Here is a 16,607-nt window from a genome sequence, read left to right on the forward strand (position 1 = left end):
CACACACACACACACACACACACACACACACACACACACACACACACTAACATCCATCCACTTGCAAATACATCCATCCACATACATGCCCACATCCACATAGTGCATGTAGCCTAATATCTACCTGCATATACACACTAACACCCTCTTGCATATTCACACCAACCCCTACATATTTACACAGGCCCTTGTATACACTCACACATTCCTGTACACTCAGCCACCCACAGTTCACCCATATGTACACCTAAGTTTATTATACACACAAACACTCACACCTAAATTCCCGTGGTCAGACACATCCTTGCTCTCACCTCACCCCCTCTTCTGCCTCCCTGGGCTAAGTTGACATCTGTGGAGGACCAGGCTTTATGCCGAGCCTCACGCATGGCCTCTCCTCCCCGACATCCCTGAGGACCAGCCCCCATATGAAAAGATACTAACCTCAGAGTCCCATGGGGCCTCCTCCAGGAAGGCCACATTCTGAGGACAATACAGGGTCACCTGGATGGTCAACACAAAGCCCTGGCTCAAGCTGGGCCTTGAGCTCAAGCTGGCCTGATGCCCTAGCTTGAACTTTGTCCCTCTAGGGTCTCCAAGGGTCCTCAGCATGTGCCCCTCAAACCCTAATCATGTGCTTTTTTGAAGAGCTCATCCCAGAGAGCACCCCTGTGCTCTCCAGCTCCCTTTACCCTATCCCTGGTTAATGAGAAACTAGCTATGAGGTGGTATAAAGGCCCCAGGGCCACTCGAGAGCTGCCACTCCACGTCCATCTACAGCTTCTTGAGGGGAGCGTCTGAACTCAGGTGCTGGCCATGTCCAAGTTGGTGGAATGTGTCCCCAACTTCTCAGAGGGCAACAACCAAGAGGTAAGGCTCCTGAAGGGCTGTGTGGGCACTCAGGTCACGAGGAAGGGAGTGAGTTTGGTATGGGAGAAGGTTGCCTTTCCAGGACGGGCAGAATCCCAGTCCATTACATCCCTCAAAGGAGCCATTTCCATCAGCTCTGGAACATTCCGTGGATGTGGGAGACTGTAGAGGAATGGCAGCGGGCATCGGGAATTTGGAGTGCTCCTGGTGGGGCTCTGGTGGAGCCCTTGACCTCAGTGTTCCTGCTTGAAAATGAAGCACCTTGAACATAGATGCAGAGAGCAGAGGTCACAGGAAAGGTCATCTCTACATGTATTAACTCCTTGCCTTACTGCTGAAGCCTTGAGAGGCATGCACTATTATCAACCTCCTTTCCTGCTGGGGAAACTGAGGCACAGAGGGGTCTTCAGGATAGGGTTTGAGTTCTGAGCTTCAGTTTTGATCTGGAAGGTTCTGAGCTCAGCAGACTTCTTTCTCAAATTAGCTAACAGCCCCCATCCTGGCTATTCCCACTGGAAGGCTCTGTCCACCCTCTCTGAGTATCTGGGTGTTGGCAGCAGGGCCACTATTTATTTTTCTGGGCCAACCTAAGCCTGGGGTGGCTGGCCATGGTCACTGCCATGGGAGTCCTTTCCTGTTGTGCCATGTGAGCTCTTGGGGGATCCTTTAAACCATTTTCTTGAGATCAATCATACCTGTGTATGGGATGGCAGCTTTTCCAAGTGGGGGCTGAGGCATGGTGTCGGCCTCTATCTCCAGGTGATTGATGCCATTTCTCGAGCCATCTCCCAGACCCCAGGTTGCGTGCTGCTGGACGTTGATGCTGGGCCCTCCACCAACCGCACCGTCTACACTTTCGTGGGGCAGCCAGAGTGCGTGGTCGAGGGAGCCCTCAGTGCGGCGCGTACAGCCTCGCAGCTCATCGACATGAGCAAGCACAAGGGTGAGAGGCAGCTCGGGACTTGAACCGAGCCAGGCTGAACTGAGACCCATGCCGCAGTTTCCAAGGTGTCCCAGGAGAGGGGCAGGCCCAGGGCATGACAGGAGGTGTAAGTCAACAGGGATGATGCCAGCCTTCTCCTTGGAGGCTCCCTCAGGTCTAGGGTCAGGGTTGTATGGTGTGCCTTGGTGCCAGGAAAGGCAGGGAGACGGCCCTAGGACATAGGCTATGGAATAGAGTGGGCTCCTCTCTCTTTGGAGTCAGTGCTTCTGTGATAATCGACAGGAGCTCACTCAGCCCAAGGTCTTTGAATAGACTGAGGCCTGGGGGGAGCCAGAAGAGAACACCGTGCCAGGAAACAAACTTGTCAACTGCCTTGAAACCAAACACAATGGAAGGGGTGGGCAGGGTCAAAGATTAGTGGACACACAGAGCTGGGCAAAAGGCCATGGCCTCTGCCCGTTTTCTGGGAGGGGTTTTCAGAGGTCATGGCAAGGAATAGATATCAGGTTTGTCAAAGTTAGGAGGGTCCAGGCACACAGTGTTCTGGATGGGGTGTGGATTTTCTGCTGCCAGGGAAGGCAGGGATGGGCCAAGACCATCAGCCTAGCAAGGTCTCACTGGGGGCCTTGGTTTTGTGATTTTTTTTTCATTTTTAGGAAAAAGATAATATAAAGGGCCACCTTACTCAAGTCCTATCCCTTCCCCAGGGCTTTAAGGGTCTTTTCTTGTCAGCCATAGCAACAAGGACAGTCTCCACATTCTGCGACATCCCTGATAGGTCAGCCTGGGAGGAACTGCAGCTGCCAACTGCTTGAGGCTGGTTGCTCTCTGTGGTCAGTGTGGACAGCTGTAAGGGTCATCACCATTTCTCAAGCCATTTACTGGCCCGCCCCCTCTTTCTGCAGGAGAGCATCCTCGAATGGGTGCTCTAGATGTTTGCCCCTTCATCCCGGTGAGGGGCGTCAGCATGGATGAGTGTGTGCTCTGTGCCAAGGCCTTTGGCCAGCGGCTTGCTGAGGAGCTCAATGTGCCAGGTGAGTGTCCTCTGGATTCCAGCCTCTGACTCACGCCCTGGTTCTCCACCCTTGTTCATGCCTAGTTACAGTGCTTGCACACCTATAATCCCAGTGCTCAGGAGGCAGAGGCAGGCAGATCTCTATGAGTTCAAGGCCAGCCTGCTCTATGTAGTTTCAGGACAGCCTAGGATACATGAAGAGACCCTATCTCCAAAGCAAAGCAAAACAAAGCAAAACAAAGCAAAACAAAACAAAACAAAACAAGAATGTGGATACCAATACCAAAAAAAGAAGGAAAAAAATTAAAATAACCGTGAGCAAGTCACAACCCCCAGCTTCTTAGATAATGAAGCAAATACAAACGGAAATCACAACCATGAGAGAGCGCAGCCAGCATGTCTGCTTCTGCTTGTTGGGTGGTGTCCTCGCTTTGTTTGTTTTGGGAGATCCACCTCAATGAATAAAGTTGGAGAATGATGGAGGACGGTTCCTGAGATCAACCCTGGGCCTGCACATGTGTGCACACACAGGTCCGTGAGCCCACACAAAGGCAAAAAGGTGCACGCTCAGAAGCACACCGTACACATGAAAAATGGGGGGGGGGGAGGTTTCATTCTGGGAAATTGGATCAAGAAAATGCTGAGGAGCAAGCTAGGAACAGAATGCACAGCATAGTGTTGGGGGAGACTCCAGGACAGGCAGAGCAGGGTGGGAGCCAGCCAGGCCCTGGTGCTGCCACAAACACAAGCTAACATATGAGACTAGGCCCCATGTGTACAGCAAGTTCTGTTTGTTTGGTTTTTTTTTTCCTCCTCTGAGGACGGATCCACCACACAGTAAACGTCCATTTTAAAAGAGAAACATGAGAGCATTCCACCAGCGTTCACAACACATACTACCCCAACTCCTAGACCGTGTCTAATTCAATGACACTGGGAGGCATTTGCGATGCTGTCTGCATGGCAATACCCACTCCAAGAGTATGGAGAAAGTGGGGTTCCTCAGAGAAAGTGAGCCGAGATAAATCTACCCCCAGCGGAAGTCGGAAGGAGCCACCGTGCCGGGGCCCTGTGGGATTGAGGATACTAGATTCTACCCAGCTAAGACCTGACCAGTTGGGTTCCTTTCCAGTGTACCTCTACGGAGAGGCAGCTCGGACACCCAGTCGCCAGACCCTGCCGGCTATCCGGGCTGGAGAGTATGAGGCCCTGCCTGAGAAGGTGCCGCCCCACATAGGTGGGCTGGGTGTGAGAAGGTGGCCTCCCCTGCCATTTCTTCCCCCCTCTGGGGAGAATGGGTAGGTCTGGGGCCCCTCCACCTCACTGACAGGTGAATGTTCCCGCAGCTCAAAAAGACCGAGTGGGCGCCTGACTTTGGCCCTAGTTCCTTTGTCCCCAGTTGGGGTGCCACTGTCACGGGTGCTCGGAAATTCCTCATCGCGTTCAACATCAACCTGCTCAGTACCAAGGAACAGGCCCATCGCATTGCTCTCAACCTGCGGGAGCAGGGCCGAGGGAAGGACCAGGTGGGTAGCTTCCGGCTTGCTGTCCCATCCCCCAGGGAGCTTCCTTGGAACCCTCTGGCTAGACTGTTCACCTTAATGTCACAGCCCTGTGGGGCCTCAGGGTCAGAGTTCAGTGTTTGATATTGAGGAGCCCCTTAGGAAAAAAAAAAAAAAAAAAAAAAAAAAAAGATTTGTATGTGTTTTGCCTGCATGTGTGCCACAAGAGGGCACTGGGTCCCGTGAGACTAGAGTTACATATGATTATGAGCCATCGTATGGGTGCTGGGAATTGAACCTGGGTCCTCTGGAAAAGCAGCAAATGCCCTTAACCCCTGAGCCATCTCTTTAACCCCAATAGCCCTAGCCCATCCTCCCCCCACCCCAAGACAGGGTTTCTCTGTGTAGCCTTGGCTTGGATGCCCTGGACTCACTTGGTAGACTAGGATGGCTTCATACTCATTGAGACCCGCCTGCTTCTGCCTCCCAGAGTGCTGGGATTTCAGGCTTGTGTGTGCCACCATGCCCGGTTCAGGAGCCTTTGTTTTCACGACATTTTCCACAGAAGCAAAAAGGGTCAGATTTCTGTGTAAACAGCTGCCTTCCAGTCTCAGATGTCTTCACATCTGCAAGCCCTTCTAGATGCTCTAAGTCCCTGCCACACACACACACCATACCCCAAGTCTGCATAGAAGCTGTCAGCTAGCTTGAGCATGGATTCTCCAGAGGCCGTATCAGTCACGGATGACCCAGACCTACCTGGTGAAAGAAGGTGGAGGCTCCAGTCTTTCCATCTGTCCCAGCCTCAAACCGTACCAGGCAGAGAGGCTCCAGGAGCCTAGCTCCCTGCAGCATCAGCTGTCTGTAAGCATGACATGAGGCACTATGACCCTCCAGTCCTCTGTATGCCCCTTCCAAAGGTGAGGTCAGAGTTCCTGCTTTAGGTCAACCAAGAGAAAGGATCAGAGCGACTCAGTTTTCATTTGGTTGGGGAGGTTTTGCCTCAGCTCTCTAGCCAAACCAAGGAAGATAGAAAGGTCAAAGAGAGCCACAGTGTGAACCCAGCCATCTGGGGCCACCTTGTCTGATGCATTTGACTAGGGAACACAAATACAAGAGGCTCTCAGAGTCAGGCATTATGAAGGCTGGGCTAGGGCCATCAAGAGGTGAAATTCTCAGCCCAGGCTGGGGAATGTATATATTTCTTTTTGTAGCCAGGATGTCTGAAAAAGGTTCAGGGTATCGGTTGGTACCTGGATGAGAAGAACTTGGCTCAGGTGTCCACAAACCTCCTGGACTTTGAGGTCACAGCTCTGCACACAGTCTATGAGGAGGCCTGCAGGGAGGCTCAGGTGGGTAGGGCAGCCCCACCCACCCTTCTGACACTTGGAGACCCCCAGACGCTGACCTCTCACCTCTGTCTCACAGGAGCTGAATCTGCCAGTGGTGGGCTCCCAGCTAGTGGGCCTGGTGCCTCTGAAGGCCTTACTGGATGCCGCAGCCTTCTACTGTGACAAGGAGAACCTGTTTGTTCTGGAGGAGGAGCACCGGATACGGCTGGTGGGCTGTGCTCATTTTGGGAACTGTGGAATTTGAGAGGTCAAGGGGGGGTAGGCCTTCAACTGCTCCAGGAGCAAGCTGGTGTTTCCAGACGTGCCCACCCAAATCCCGAAATCCCCTTCTTCCTTCGTCTCCTTTGTTTTGTTGACTTGGTGTGGAGTGTGTTTCATTTCTGAGGTGTTGTTTTTTTTTTTTTAGACAAGGTCTCTCACTGACCTAGGGCTAGGCCTCCTGTCTCCATTTCCCAGGCAGTGGAGTTGCCAGCAGTGTGCTTGCCACCATGCCAGAATTTTTAATTATTATTTACTTATGTATGTATGTATGTATGTATGTATGTATGTATGTATCTGTCTATGTATCCATTTATCTATCTATTTCTTTTTTGTTTGGGTCCTGGGGGTCTAACTCAAGGTTTTGCGCTTGAGCAGCGAGCACTTTTCACTGCCCAGCTCTGTCGCCAGCCCTTGACTTGTAGTTAGAAGAATTTTTCATTTTCATTGTCATTTAGAAGAACATTATCAAGGTTTCTTTTCTGACTTGTACTCTGTAAACTTTATGTTTTCCGCCTTCTTAAATCCTGGGCTGACTCCTCCTTTGAAGAGCCATGTCTGCCTCCAGGCCCCTCCCGCAGGTTCCTCACACCCCTATAACTGACAGTTTATAAGTTTGGATACATACGTCCCAGGCACAGACCCTACCCTGGTCCCATCTACAAATGACTCTGTCCATTTCTGCCTGTCCACGGCACCTTTGCTCAATACGATGGGCCCAGGATCTGCCCTGGGGGTGGCTGCATTTCCGGAGATATCGTTTTTTTATCTTCTCATCCTTTCATGACACGAATTCCTCACTGTGCCCTGACTCTCGGGTGGCATCCATTACCCATCTCTGTGTGCTCCTCTGGGGTGCACCTGCTTGAGTCCTTCAAGTGTGTGTGTGTGTGTGTGTGTGTGTGTGTGTGTCCCTTTCTGCTTTTAGAAAGCGAGACCTGCAGTCACTGCTGTACAGCTCCGTAAAGGGTTACTGGTCTTTGTTGAGATGGGTTCTAATCTTAAATGGGGCAATTGTTATAATAATGATTAACACGCCACACAACAGATCTGGTATGAAGAAGGCTTATTTTGGGGAAGGGGAAGGGAGAGAGAGAAGATGGAGGCGGCTCCCATGACAGAGAGAGACAAGAGAGAGTGAGTGAAACTGAGAGAGTTAGCAGGGAGTCTGAGGGGCCCTTTTCATCCAGCACACACCTGGAGGTGCCAGGTGATGACATCAGAGATTGCTGGGCCTCTAAGAGGCAAAACTTGTCAAGGTGAAGCTGAGCGAAGCTGTGGGCTAAGGTTAGCCGTCCACCTCTCCAGGTGGTGAACCGGCTGGGCCTGGATTCCCTGGCACCCTTCGACCCAAAGGAGCGGATCATCGAGTGAGTGAGGCTTCACATCCCCTCCCCCACTCTGCTCCCTTCCTGACTCTTTTTTATTTGCTTTACCTCTCTTCCCCCACTTTCTACTTCCTCCTCACCTTCACATCTCTGGTCCCCAAATCTTAAGCCTGATGCCCGATCCTCCAACTTCTCTGCGTGCTTCAGTCCCGCCCCTTCCTGGCCTTCCTGCTGCTTTTCTCTCCTAGCTCTCAGCTTGACGCTAGGGCTAAGGGTGCGTGCGCGTCTCCCCTCTTTAAAGCTTCTCCCACCGGGTAGGTACTTGGTTCCCTCTAGTGGACCAGAGCAGGGCCTACTGGACAAGTCCCTGCGTGCTTTTGTTCGGGAGGTGGGCGCCCGCTCTGCTGCCCCCGGCGGCGGTTCGGTGGCTGCGGCTGTTGCAGCCCTGGTGAGTACCCGAGGGCGGAGCTACAGAGGACAGGACCCAGGACGGGCAGGGTGGGGACAGGGGTGGGGCAGAGTGGGAAGTCCTGGAGGGCGGGACTCAGGCAGGGGTGAGGGGTGAGAGGAGGACCCTGCGGGTTGAGAATCAACAGTTCCACCTCCAGCCTGGGGTTCCCTGCTGCAGGACAGGACAGTCCCTGAGCCAGGACCCCCACCTCTTTCTCCTTATCAGGGAGCAGCCCTGGCTTCTATGGTGGGCCAAATGACCTATGGGCGGCGACAGTTTGATCACCTGGACTCCACCATGAGGCGCCTGATCCCACCTTTCCATGCTGCCTCTGCCCAGCTCACCACCTTGGTAGATGCTGATGCCCAGGCTTTTGCTGCCTGTTTGGTAAGTGTTCGGACCTGTTAGCCACAGAAGCTTGCAAATCTGCCGCCAGAGGCCAGAGGTACTGCATGATCTGCCACTATTCTAGGAGCCCCTACTTTCTGCAAGCTTGAGGGTCCCGTCCTGGAGTGCATGGACCTTAACCCAGGGAAAAAAAGCTTTGGAGGGCAGGACTCCAGAATGGGGGACCCTGGAGTTGGAGATCCTAGAGGGATACAGGCTAGCAACCTTGACTGCAAGAGCAAACTCTTCTCACAGGCTGGCAGTCAGGATCTTGGCTTCCGGGCCAAGGGTGTGTGAGAGCTGTGCCCTGGATTCTAGAGACCTGCTGTTAGGAAGCCTGTAGGTCATCTGGCCTACCATGGAGGCCAGCATTATACCCTGGTAAGGGACAAGGCTCAGGAGCAACCCCCTGTCCTGGCCTCCCCAGCAGAGCTCTAAGGAGGTCATAGGAATCTTAACAGAACAAACATGGAGATTAGGGACTTAGACTGGAAAGAACCCCTCAGCCATAAGATAACAGGAAGCATAAGGAAAATTCTGAGGTGGAAAAAGCAATCTTGAGAAGTAATTACAGGCTGTGGGCAGATTAGAGGACAGAGCAAGGGTGCAGGGCCAGACTCTGAAAAGATGAAAGAGATGATCAAAAGTGAGAGGTACACATATACAGAGAGACATAGAAAGACACACAGAGACACATACACACAAATGGACACAGAGATTGACACACAGAATGGTAGACACACAGAGGCAGAGAGATACATAGACAGAGACACAGAGAGGTGGAGGTAGAGCAGAGAGATAAGAACAGAGTTGACTGAGACACATGAATACACAGACGTACAGAAAGACACCCAGAGACAGACAGACAGACATACACACAGCCACAGGCAGAGATATAAAGTCACAGATAGGCATTTAAAGAGGAATCTTAGTTTAGATATAAGTATTAGAAATTCAGAGACAATTCTAACACTAGAAATCAGAAGAAATAAGGTGAATACTCAGAAAAACAACGAAAAGAGAGAGTCAGACGAGAGAAAAATTAACCGAAGGGCAGCAAAGAAAAACCACAATAAACATCAAAAGTGTACGAGAAGATATAAAATAATATGACATGACGTTTGTGTAAGTGTTGATTGACTAATGTCCTTCATGTGCATCTGGAAAATGGATTTTTGGAAACAAACAAACAAGGAAGGAGGGAGCCACTAAGTACTTAAGAATTTCTGGATGAAAATGCTAGCTATGTATATGTTTCTCATCAAAACCAAAAACAATGAAAAAAAAAAAAAAAAAGAAAACGCAGCAAAACTTACAATAACTTAGGAACCAGAGCTGACTACCAGGGCTGTGGGAGGGAGGGAGGGACAAGGGGTTAGATGGAGTACCACGTTCCCCACGTAGGAGGAGAGGAGTGTGTGACAAGCTAGCCGCAGGCGTAGTGTCTGTTTAGCTTCTGTCACTCATGGCTGACAGCAGGGCCACTGATCAGGACTTCCGGGTGGAGATCTGGGCAAATATACCAAACCACAGTGGCTGCCCCTCCCTCGCCCCCAGTCAGCTGCCCCGTGTGCTGTCCTATCCCGTTCTGTCCTGTCCTGCAAGATGGAAAAAGGTGCAGCGGGAGGCTGGGATTTACAGCACTCACCCCACACAGAGTCCCTTCCTGTGAAGTTGCAAACCATACCAGCAGTCACTCAGGAGAAAGGCCAGGTCTACCCACGGCCAGGGGCAAGGGGTATGGCACCATGCCAGCGAAGAAGGCCTTCTGGCTTCAAGCATCAGCATCTCTCTTTTGTGTTTGGACCGAGCATGGTAAGGTTGTCTGCGTTATTTTAAATCAGAGTTGGCACTAGGAGAGCCTGGTACTGTGGGAAAGGATGCTAGTAGGGAAGGACTCAGGGACCTTTTAAGGCTCTTGGTGTCTTTTTCTAGAAACGAGGTCCCCAGACAATGTGCTCACCTGTCATGTGGGCCAATGGCACCCAGAACCCGGTGCCAAGGCCCAGTTGTTGCCCCACAGCTACCAACAGAAACATCATCCCTGAGGGATATGTCCTTGCTTGTGGCCAGTAGCACAGGGTGCACTTCAATTGTGAATGCCCATGCTGGTGGCCGTGGACAAGTGCGGCCCTCAGCTGCCATGACACAGTCCTCCTCAGTGCTATTCCAGCATGGCCAGGGGACACAGCCAGCCCCTCATGGCCACTTACCATGTTGCTTTGGTCTTTTTTTTTCCCCCTGTAGGAAGCAATTAAAATGCCCAAGAACACGTCTGAAGAGAGGGACAGGTGAGCACAGCTCTGGCCAGGTGGCCTTGCTGGACCCTCTGGGCCATGGGTCTCAGTGTCTAGGAATTTGGTCCAGATGCACCGTGGTCAGTGAGTGATGCTCTTTTTGATCTCCTGAGTCTGTGTGCTCAGCCTGTGGGAAGGGACAGCGCTGGCTGGGGCCAGGATGTAGCCTGCTCCCAACTCAAAGATCGTTGCCTGACTTCTAGACGAGCGTGTGCCCTGCAGGAGGGGCTGAGACTGGCAGTTGCTGTACCAATGAACCTGGCAGAGACTGTGTCCCAGCTATGGCCAGTGCTGCAGGAGCTGGCCCTGTGTGGGAACCTGGCCTGCTTGTCCGACCTACAGGTACAGGGGTGCCAGGGAGTCACAGAAACTCAGGGTGGTATTCACATTCTGGTTCAACACTCTCCCATGAAGCCTCCAGTTACAGATATACCCTTATCCCCACGTCCTGGGAAATACCTGTGGCAGTCTATGGGAAGTACACATCACGCATCTGCGTCTGGCGTGGGGGATGGGAGAAAACAGAGCCATACCTTATGACTCCTGCAGCTAACCCAGGGACCCTACAGTATGCAGTTGACTTCAGTGTTTAGTCTTGAGGCCTTGAAGAAATTCACTATTCTTGCGAGTGGCCCTAGTTTGCAGGCTGACAGTTGCCGAGGGCAGGTACAGAGGCGTTGACAGTCTCTAGGGCATACTGCCAACCTTCACGGCTTCCTCAGGCTTCCAGGAGCCTACATTCCCTTTCCAGGTTCAGGTCTTAATGACCATGACCAAATGACCAAATGACCAAAATTAAAGACCAAAATGACCATGGTAGCCTGGTCTCTGTGGGTAGGGTCAGGTCTAATGGTGTGGAGAGTGCAGGACCCTGCTTGGAGCCGTTGCCTGTCAACCAGAGGGAGAGCTCAGCTTGCTGAGTCCTGACACGAGGGGTGAGATTTTCAAGAGGTGCAGAGGCACTGTGGGTCCAGAACCAGCCCCCTTTCTCTGGCGTCTCCTCAGGTGGCGGCCAAAGCCTTGGAGACGGGTGTGTTCGGTGCATACTTCAATGTGCTTACCAACCTGAAGGACGTGACTGATGATGCATTTAAAGAGAAGGTGGGCAGGGGGCAGGCTTGATGCCACCCGGGGGTGGAGGGGGGCTTCCATGTCTACTGTGGGCAGGCCTGACTCTCACGAGGTCCTTGCTATCTATTCAGGGGCCACAGGGACAGGGTGACCAGGTGCCTGCTGACACACTTTGACATCTCCCTTTCCACGGGTCCAGTCCTGGCAAGGAGATAAAGAATTGTTAGATAGCACCACATCCAGGACCCACACCAACCTGCCCTGCTCTCATGATGGAATTGAAAGCTTAGCTACACCAGGCTGGGGACCCCCACGCACCAACACCCTGGGAACTAGAGAAACAATGGCTTTAAGGAACGATGCGAACCTTAGCATTCATAACAGCCACACAACAAATTTTCATTGTATTATTGAGGTAAAAGTCACAGAACATACAAGTTGGATGTTTTAAAGTACACAGTTCAGTGGACATTCCTAGTGTCGTACAGCCATCGCTCTAGCAAGTTCCGGGACATTTTTATCACTCTGAAGGAAGCCCCTGTCAGTTGGCAGACACACTGTTCCCTACCCCATTCTTAAGCATCTGTCTCTTAGATATTTTGAAAGGCCTTTTTAAGGGATCAGTTCTTACATGGGATGCTAGCAATTGGCTGTCTTTTGGGTCTAGCCACTCTCCGATTAACTTTAGACAGTATGAATCAGTTGAGCCCTACCTCTCTTTGTCCTATGGACACAGCTCACCTTCAGCAGTCTGGGGAGAAGTAGAAAAAAAATGGGCTAGAATTCTGTGGAGGGTCATTGGGTATGGCTGCCCCCAAAGCTCCTCCCCACACTGAGAAATCCAGGAGTGGATGTCCAAAATGACCCTCGTCACTGTATGCCATGGGGAGGTGGCAGCGGGAGCCCAGGATTTTTCTGTCAGGAGCAGCAGGCCACAGCAAGCATGGTGTTAGGCTGACACATCCCTCTGTCCTACAGATGCACCATCGAATCTCCAGCCTTCTGCAGGAAGCCACGACCCAGGCTGCAATGTTGCTTCGTAGCCTAGAAGCCCGGAAGGAGTGAAGAGACCTCCCCAAATGGATGGTCCAACTTCCAGTGTTCCTTACCTATCTTAAGTGGTCCAAGCCTAGCTTTGGGGGGGGGGGGCAGGCTCAGCCATGACATCTGCACTGCCAGGTTGGTGCTCTACACACAGCTGTCTATGTAGGATCAGAAGATGCGATGGAGGTAGTTTGGGGTAGGGTAGAGAGTGGGGCCTGATTGGGGTTCTGTCCTGCAGGCATTCAATCTCACACCTTCTGTTACCCATGGCTTCTAGTAAATTCTGAACACAAGCCTGCCTGGCGTGCTTGGTTTGGGGATATGGTTAAGGGCTGAGACTGCAATTGGGAGCACGGCCATGGGACCCCTTGATCTGTGAGTTATAAAGTGAAACCACCAGCGTCCCAAGATGCAGAGTTTACGGAGGATGCAACCAGCTCTAGGATGCCTTGGGTGCTGGAACCATTGCCTTTGTCTTAGTTTTCACCACAGCAACCATGAATAGGAAGCAGGTTGGGGAGGAAAGGGTTTATTTGGCTTACTTTTCCATATCGCTGTTCATTATTAAAGGAAGTTAAGACAGGACCTCAAACAGGGCAGGAACCTGGAGGCAGGAGCTAATGTAGAGGTCACGAAGGAGCATTGCTTAATGGCTTGCTTCCCCTTGTGCTTGCTCAATCTGCTTTCTTATAGAACCCAGGACCGAGAGCCCAGAGGTAGCCCCACCCACAATGGGTTGGTCCTTTCCTCATCAGTCACTAAATAAGAAGTTGCCTTACCGCCGGATCTTGTGGAAACATTTTCTTAGTTGAGGTTCCCTCCTTTCAGATAACTTTAGTTGACATAAGACATAAGCCAGCACAGCCGTGCAGCAAGGAACAGGGACTGTAAGTGTTCCCCTCACACTGGGGAGTGTCTGGCTCTTGAGGATGGTGAGGACATTCTCTTTCTTCACTAGATAGTCTACTCCTAGCTTCCATGACACCTTCGCCAGGGCTCACCCCTCCCTACATCCTCAGATGTCCTGTTCGTTACTTCCCGCCCCTCCTCTCTATTACCAGTAAGCCATCCTGATGACTTTCAGATGTGCCATTCCAAGAAAAGTGTCCCAAGTATGGTTATACTTATTAACACAGGCTATAAAAAGAAAACAGAGTGTGCTGCTTTCTTCTTAAGTGAGGCAGGAAATCTAAATGCCTTTTAGGATAGATTTACTATCTGAAAATTTAACTCACTTGTTTCTGGAAAGAGACATCGTGGACCAGGGTGAAACAAGATGAATGGGCATTTCGTGTGTGTTGCAGGCAAAGGGGTGGGATTCTTCAGTGCAGGAAATTCCTACGAGTTAGACTGAACCTAACAAGGAGCCAGTTCCAGTGAGGGGCTGTGGCCAACTTGTATATTAAAAAAAAAAAAAAAATGCTTGTGCTCCTGCCAGAGACAGGTCAATGATACTGTGGTTCTGGGGTTTTGACCCCTGCTGGCCCTGAGGAGCATTTGCTTGAGTGTATCTCAGAGCTTATTCTGTTTGTCCTTCACAGCAGCAACCTGGGTCCCAGAGGATGTGTGCATGCGTGCGTGGATACGTGTGTGTGTGTGTGTGTGTGTGTGTGTGTGTGTGTGGTTGTGGGTGCTATGGTAAGGGGATCTAGTGACAGGACAGTTGTGAGAGGTCATTGCTAGGAGCACATGGTAGAGGGACTTTGTAACAGATATGGTTGAGGATATAGAGGTACGGATGTTGATAGAAGGAGATATGTTGATAGAAGGGGATTAATGTAGCGATGTTTGGTAGGTCAGGGAGAAGGCTGGTAAGGGTGTGATGGTTGATGTTGGTAAAGACATGTTTGTGAGGGGACTGTGGTTTGGGCGTATTGGATAGGGGATGTTGGGGAGGGGGCTTTGGTAGCAATTGCTGGTGTGGGATGGCTGTTGAAGGGACACTGGTGAATGGGCCCCTTTCCCACAGCACTGGTGTATGAAAAGTCCCATCTGAGCCTGGCTTTCATCCCGCCCTGGGTCTGAGGCTGCAGGGATTGGTGTCACAGTGAAAGATGTTCATTTCCTCAGAGAGTTCTCTGTTTAGTGTTGTGGTCTAAACTCCAGTAAGTGAAGAGGGTCGTCCGTGGCTTCCCACATTCTCAGTTTGTGGAATTGCTAATAAAATGGGCAGCAGTCTTGGCTTAACTCTCAAACTGTGGGGATTTAGGGTAGCAGGTGGGTATATTGCCAGGACTTTGTATGCTTCTTTGCAGGGCTTCTCGGCTGCAGGCTGTGTGGCCAGATGGCAGAGGTGGAGTGTCAACGAGCAAGCAGCTCATGACATGATGTCAGAGCGTGGAAGAAGGGTCACTTGTCCTTAAACGCATGAGCTGACTTCCAAAGCCCCATACTTCTGAGTATGGCCTTACATGGAGAGAAGGTCTTTGCAAATGTCACTCATTGCAAAGAGGTTTTATGAGAGTATGGAGGGCCCCAACCCAATAAGATTTGGGTTTCTAAAAAGGGCAATTTGGAGTAAAGCAGGCAGCAGGGAGAGAGCAGCAATTTCTCGGCAGCCACAGGCTGTGGAGCAGCTGCCCGAGAAGGACACTGCCAAGTTTCTGCAGGACCAAAACTGAGATCCATTTCTTGCAAAGCATAAGTTATTAGGAAACATTAAAATGTAGCCAAGGACGCTAATGAGAACCATGTGATCAGGGCCTGTAAACATCTTTTAAAAGTAAGTGTTGCAAGGATACACAAAGCATTAAGTGTTCGGCCGGTGAAAAATATGCTTAGCGAAGATGAACCAAATGAGATGGGAAGGGTCAAATAAATTTGTACAGAGATCTTAAAAAAAATGGAGATAAAGCCAGCTGTCCCCAAGAAGGAATGCAACAGGACAAGGCTGATGTTGATACCAATATCCACACAAGTTCAAAGACACCGAGTCCTTGTCTTTAGGTTGGAGCAGGCAAAGGACATTATCAGAGGACATTAAGATGTCAGCACGGTGGGGTTGTGAGCAGGGAAAAGGTTGAGCTGGACAGTGAGCCAGAATGGGCACTGGAGAGGGAGAGGACAGCTTGATGCCAAGATTCCACGAATGCAGCTCACTTCTGAAGCAGGATTAGTGGCCATTGATTGAAATAGCAGGGCTCTGGACCCACAGTACCAGAAATGCTGGTAAAATTAGCCTTGAGACCTGCATAACTAATTAGAGCTCGTGGACTATAATAAGGGGAGAGTCAGTGGAAAACTCAAGGAGTCAACGACAGTTCTCTTGATCCAGCTTTTACGAGAGAGAAACCCTAAGTCCTCGGAGCTGAAAGCATTTCTCTAGATTTGTGTAAAACGCTGCAAAGTGGCTCTGTCGTTCCTATCACCTCATGCTGTAAACTAAGAGGCTCAGTAAAAATTCAGTCATGGTTGAAAAAGGAATGGAAAAAGGGCAGTCTGAACAGATGAACACAGCTCACGAGGACTACTGTGACTCTGCCTGCTGCCAAAGACAAGGGGAGTGCCAGCTTGAAGCCAGGCCTGAGGCCTAGGACAGATCCTCCATGGTGCAGGCAGAGGGCGCCAGCCAGCCCTTTGCACACCTCGCACCTGGACTTCTGGCCTCCCTGAACCCATGAGCTTCCCCCTGCCTCCTTCTAGTTCATCTTTTGTCTTTTCTCCTGTCTTCCTGTGCTAAGTACAAATCCAGGGCCTCACAAATATCAGGAAAGCCTTTCTCTCTGAGACGTACATACCCAAGACAGTATACTCTAGGCTACTCTGTCCCTGTGCTTAGTCATGTGGGTTTGACACAGCACAGCCCCTGTCGTGGAAAACCCACTGTTCCATGTGGAGCCTCCAGGAGTGTTTAAGTATGGAAGGCCTGGGGTACAAGCAACCCTAAATGACCCACACTGAAATAAGACCATCGCTTGATGGTCATTTGTCCTATCCACCCGAAATCCATTGATCACCCACCCTTCCATGAGTATCCGAGTCTGAGGGTACCCTGCCCTCACTGGGGACTAAGAGATAGCTCACGATCACAGGGTGGCAATCTTAGCTGGGCATTCATTGGCATTCATTGGAGACCATGTTTAAGCTGTG

At 51.1% G+C, this 16,607-nt stretch overlaps 1 protein-coding gene across 1 annotated transcript; it reads left to right on the plus strand.

Moving 5' to 3' along the window:
- Nucleotides 1–752: 752 nt before the first annotated feature.
- Ftcd (formimidoyltransferase cyclodeaminase) lies at nucleotides 753–12,811 on the plus strand. Its single transcript, XM_055607266.1, has 14 exons — nucleotides 753–870; nucleotides 1,630–1,813; nucleotides 2,719–2,847; nucleotides 3,961–4,049; nucleotides 4,175–4,354; nucleotides 5,545–5,682; nucleotides 5,759–5,890; nucleotides 7,249–7,310; nucleotides 7,587–7,716; nucleotides 7,945–8,106; nucleotides 10,354–10,397; nucleotides 10,607–10,745; nucleotides 11,409–11,504; nucleotides 12,453–12,811. The coding sequence occupies exons 1-14, from the start codon at nucleotides 817–819 to the stop codon at nucleotides 12,537–12,539; spliced, it is 1,626 nt and encodes a 541-aa protein (XP_055463241.1). The 5' UTR covers nucleotides 753–816; the 3' UTR covers nucleotides 12,540–12,811.
- The last annotated feature ends 3,796 nt before the right edge of the window (nucleotides 12,812–16,607 follow it).

The sequence above is a fragment of the Psammomys obesus genome, unplaced genomic scaffold (assembly GCF_907164565.1).
Source record: "Psammomys obesus unplaced genomic scaffold, mPsaObe1.curated_primary_1811, whole genome shotgun sequence".
Lineage (NCBI taxonomy): Eukaryota > Metazoa > Chordata > Mammalia > Rodentia > Muridae > Psammomys > Psammomys obesus.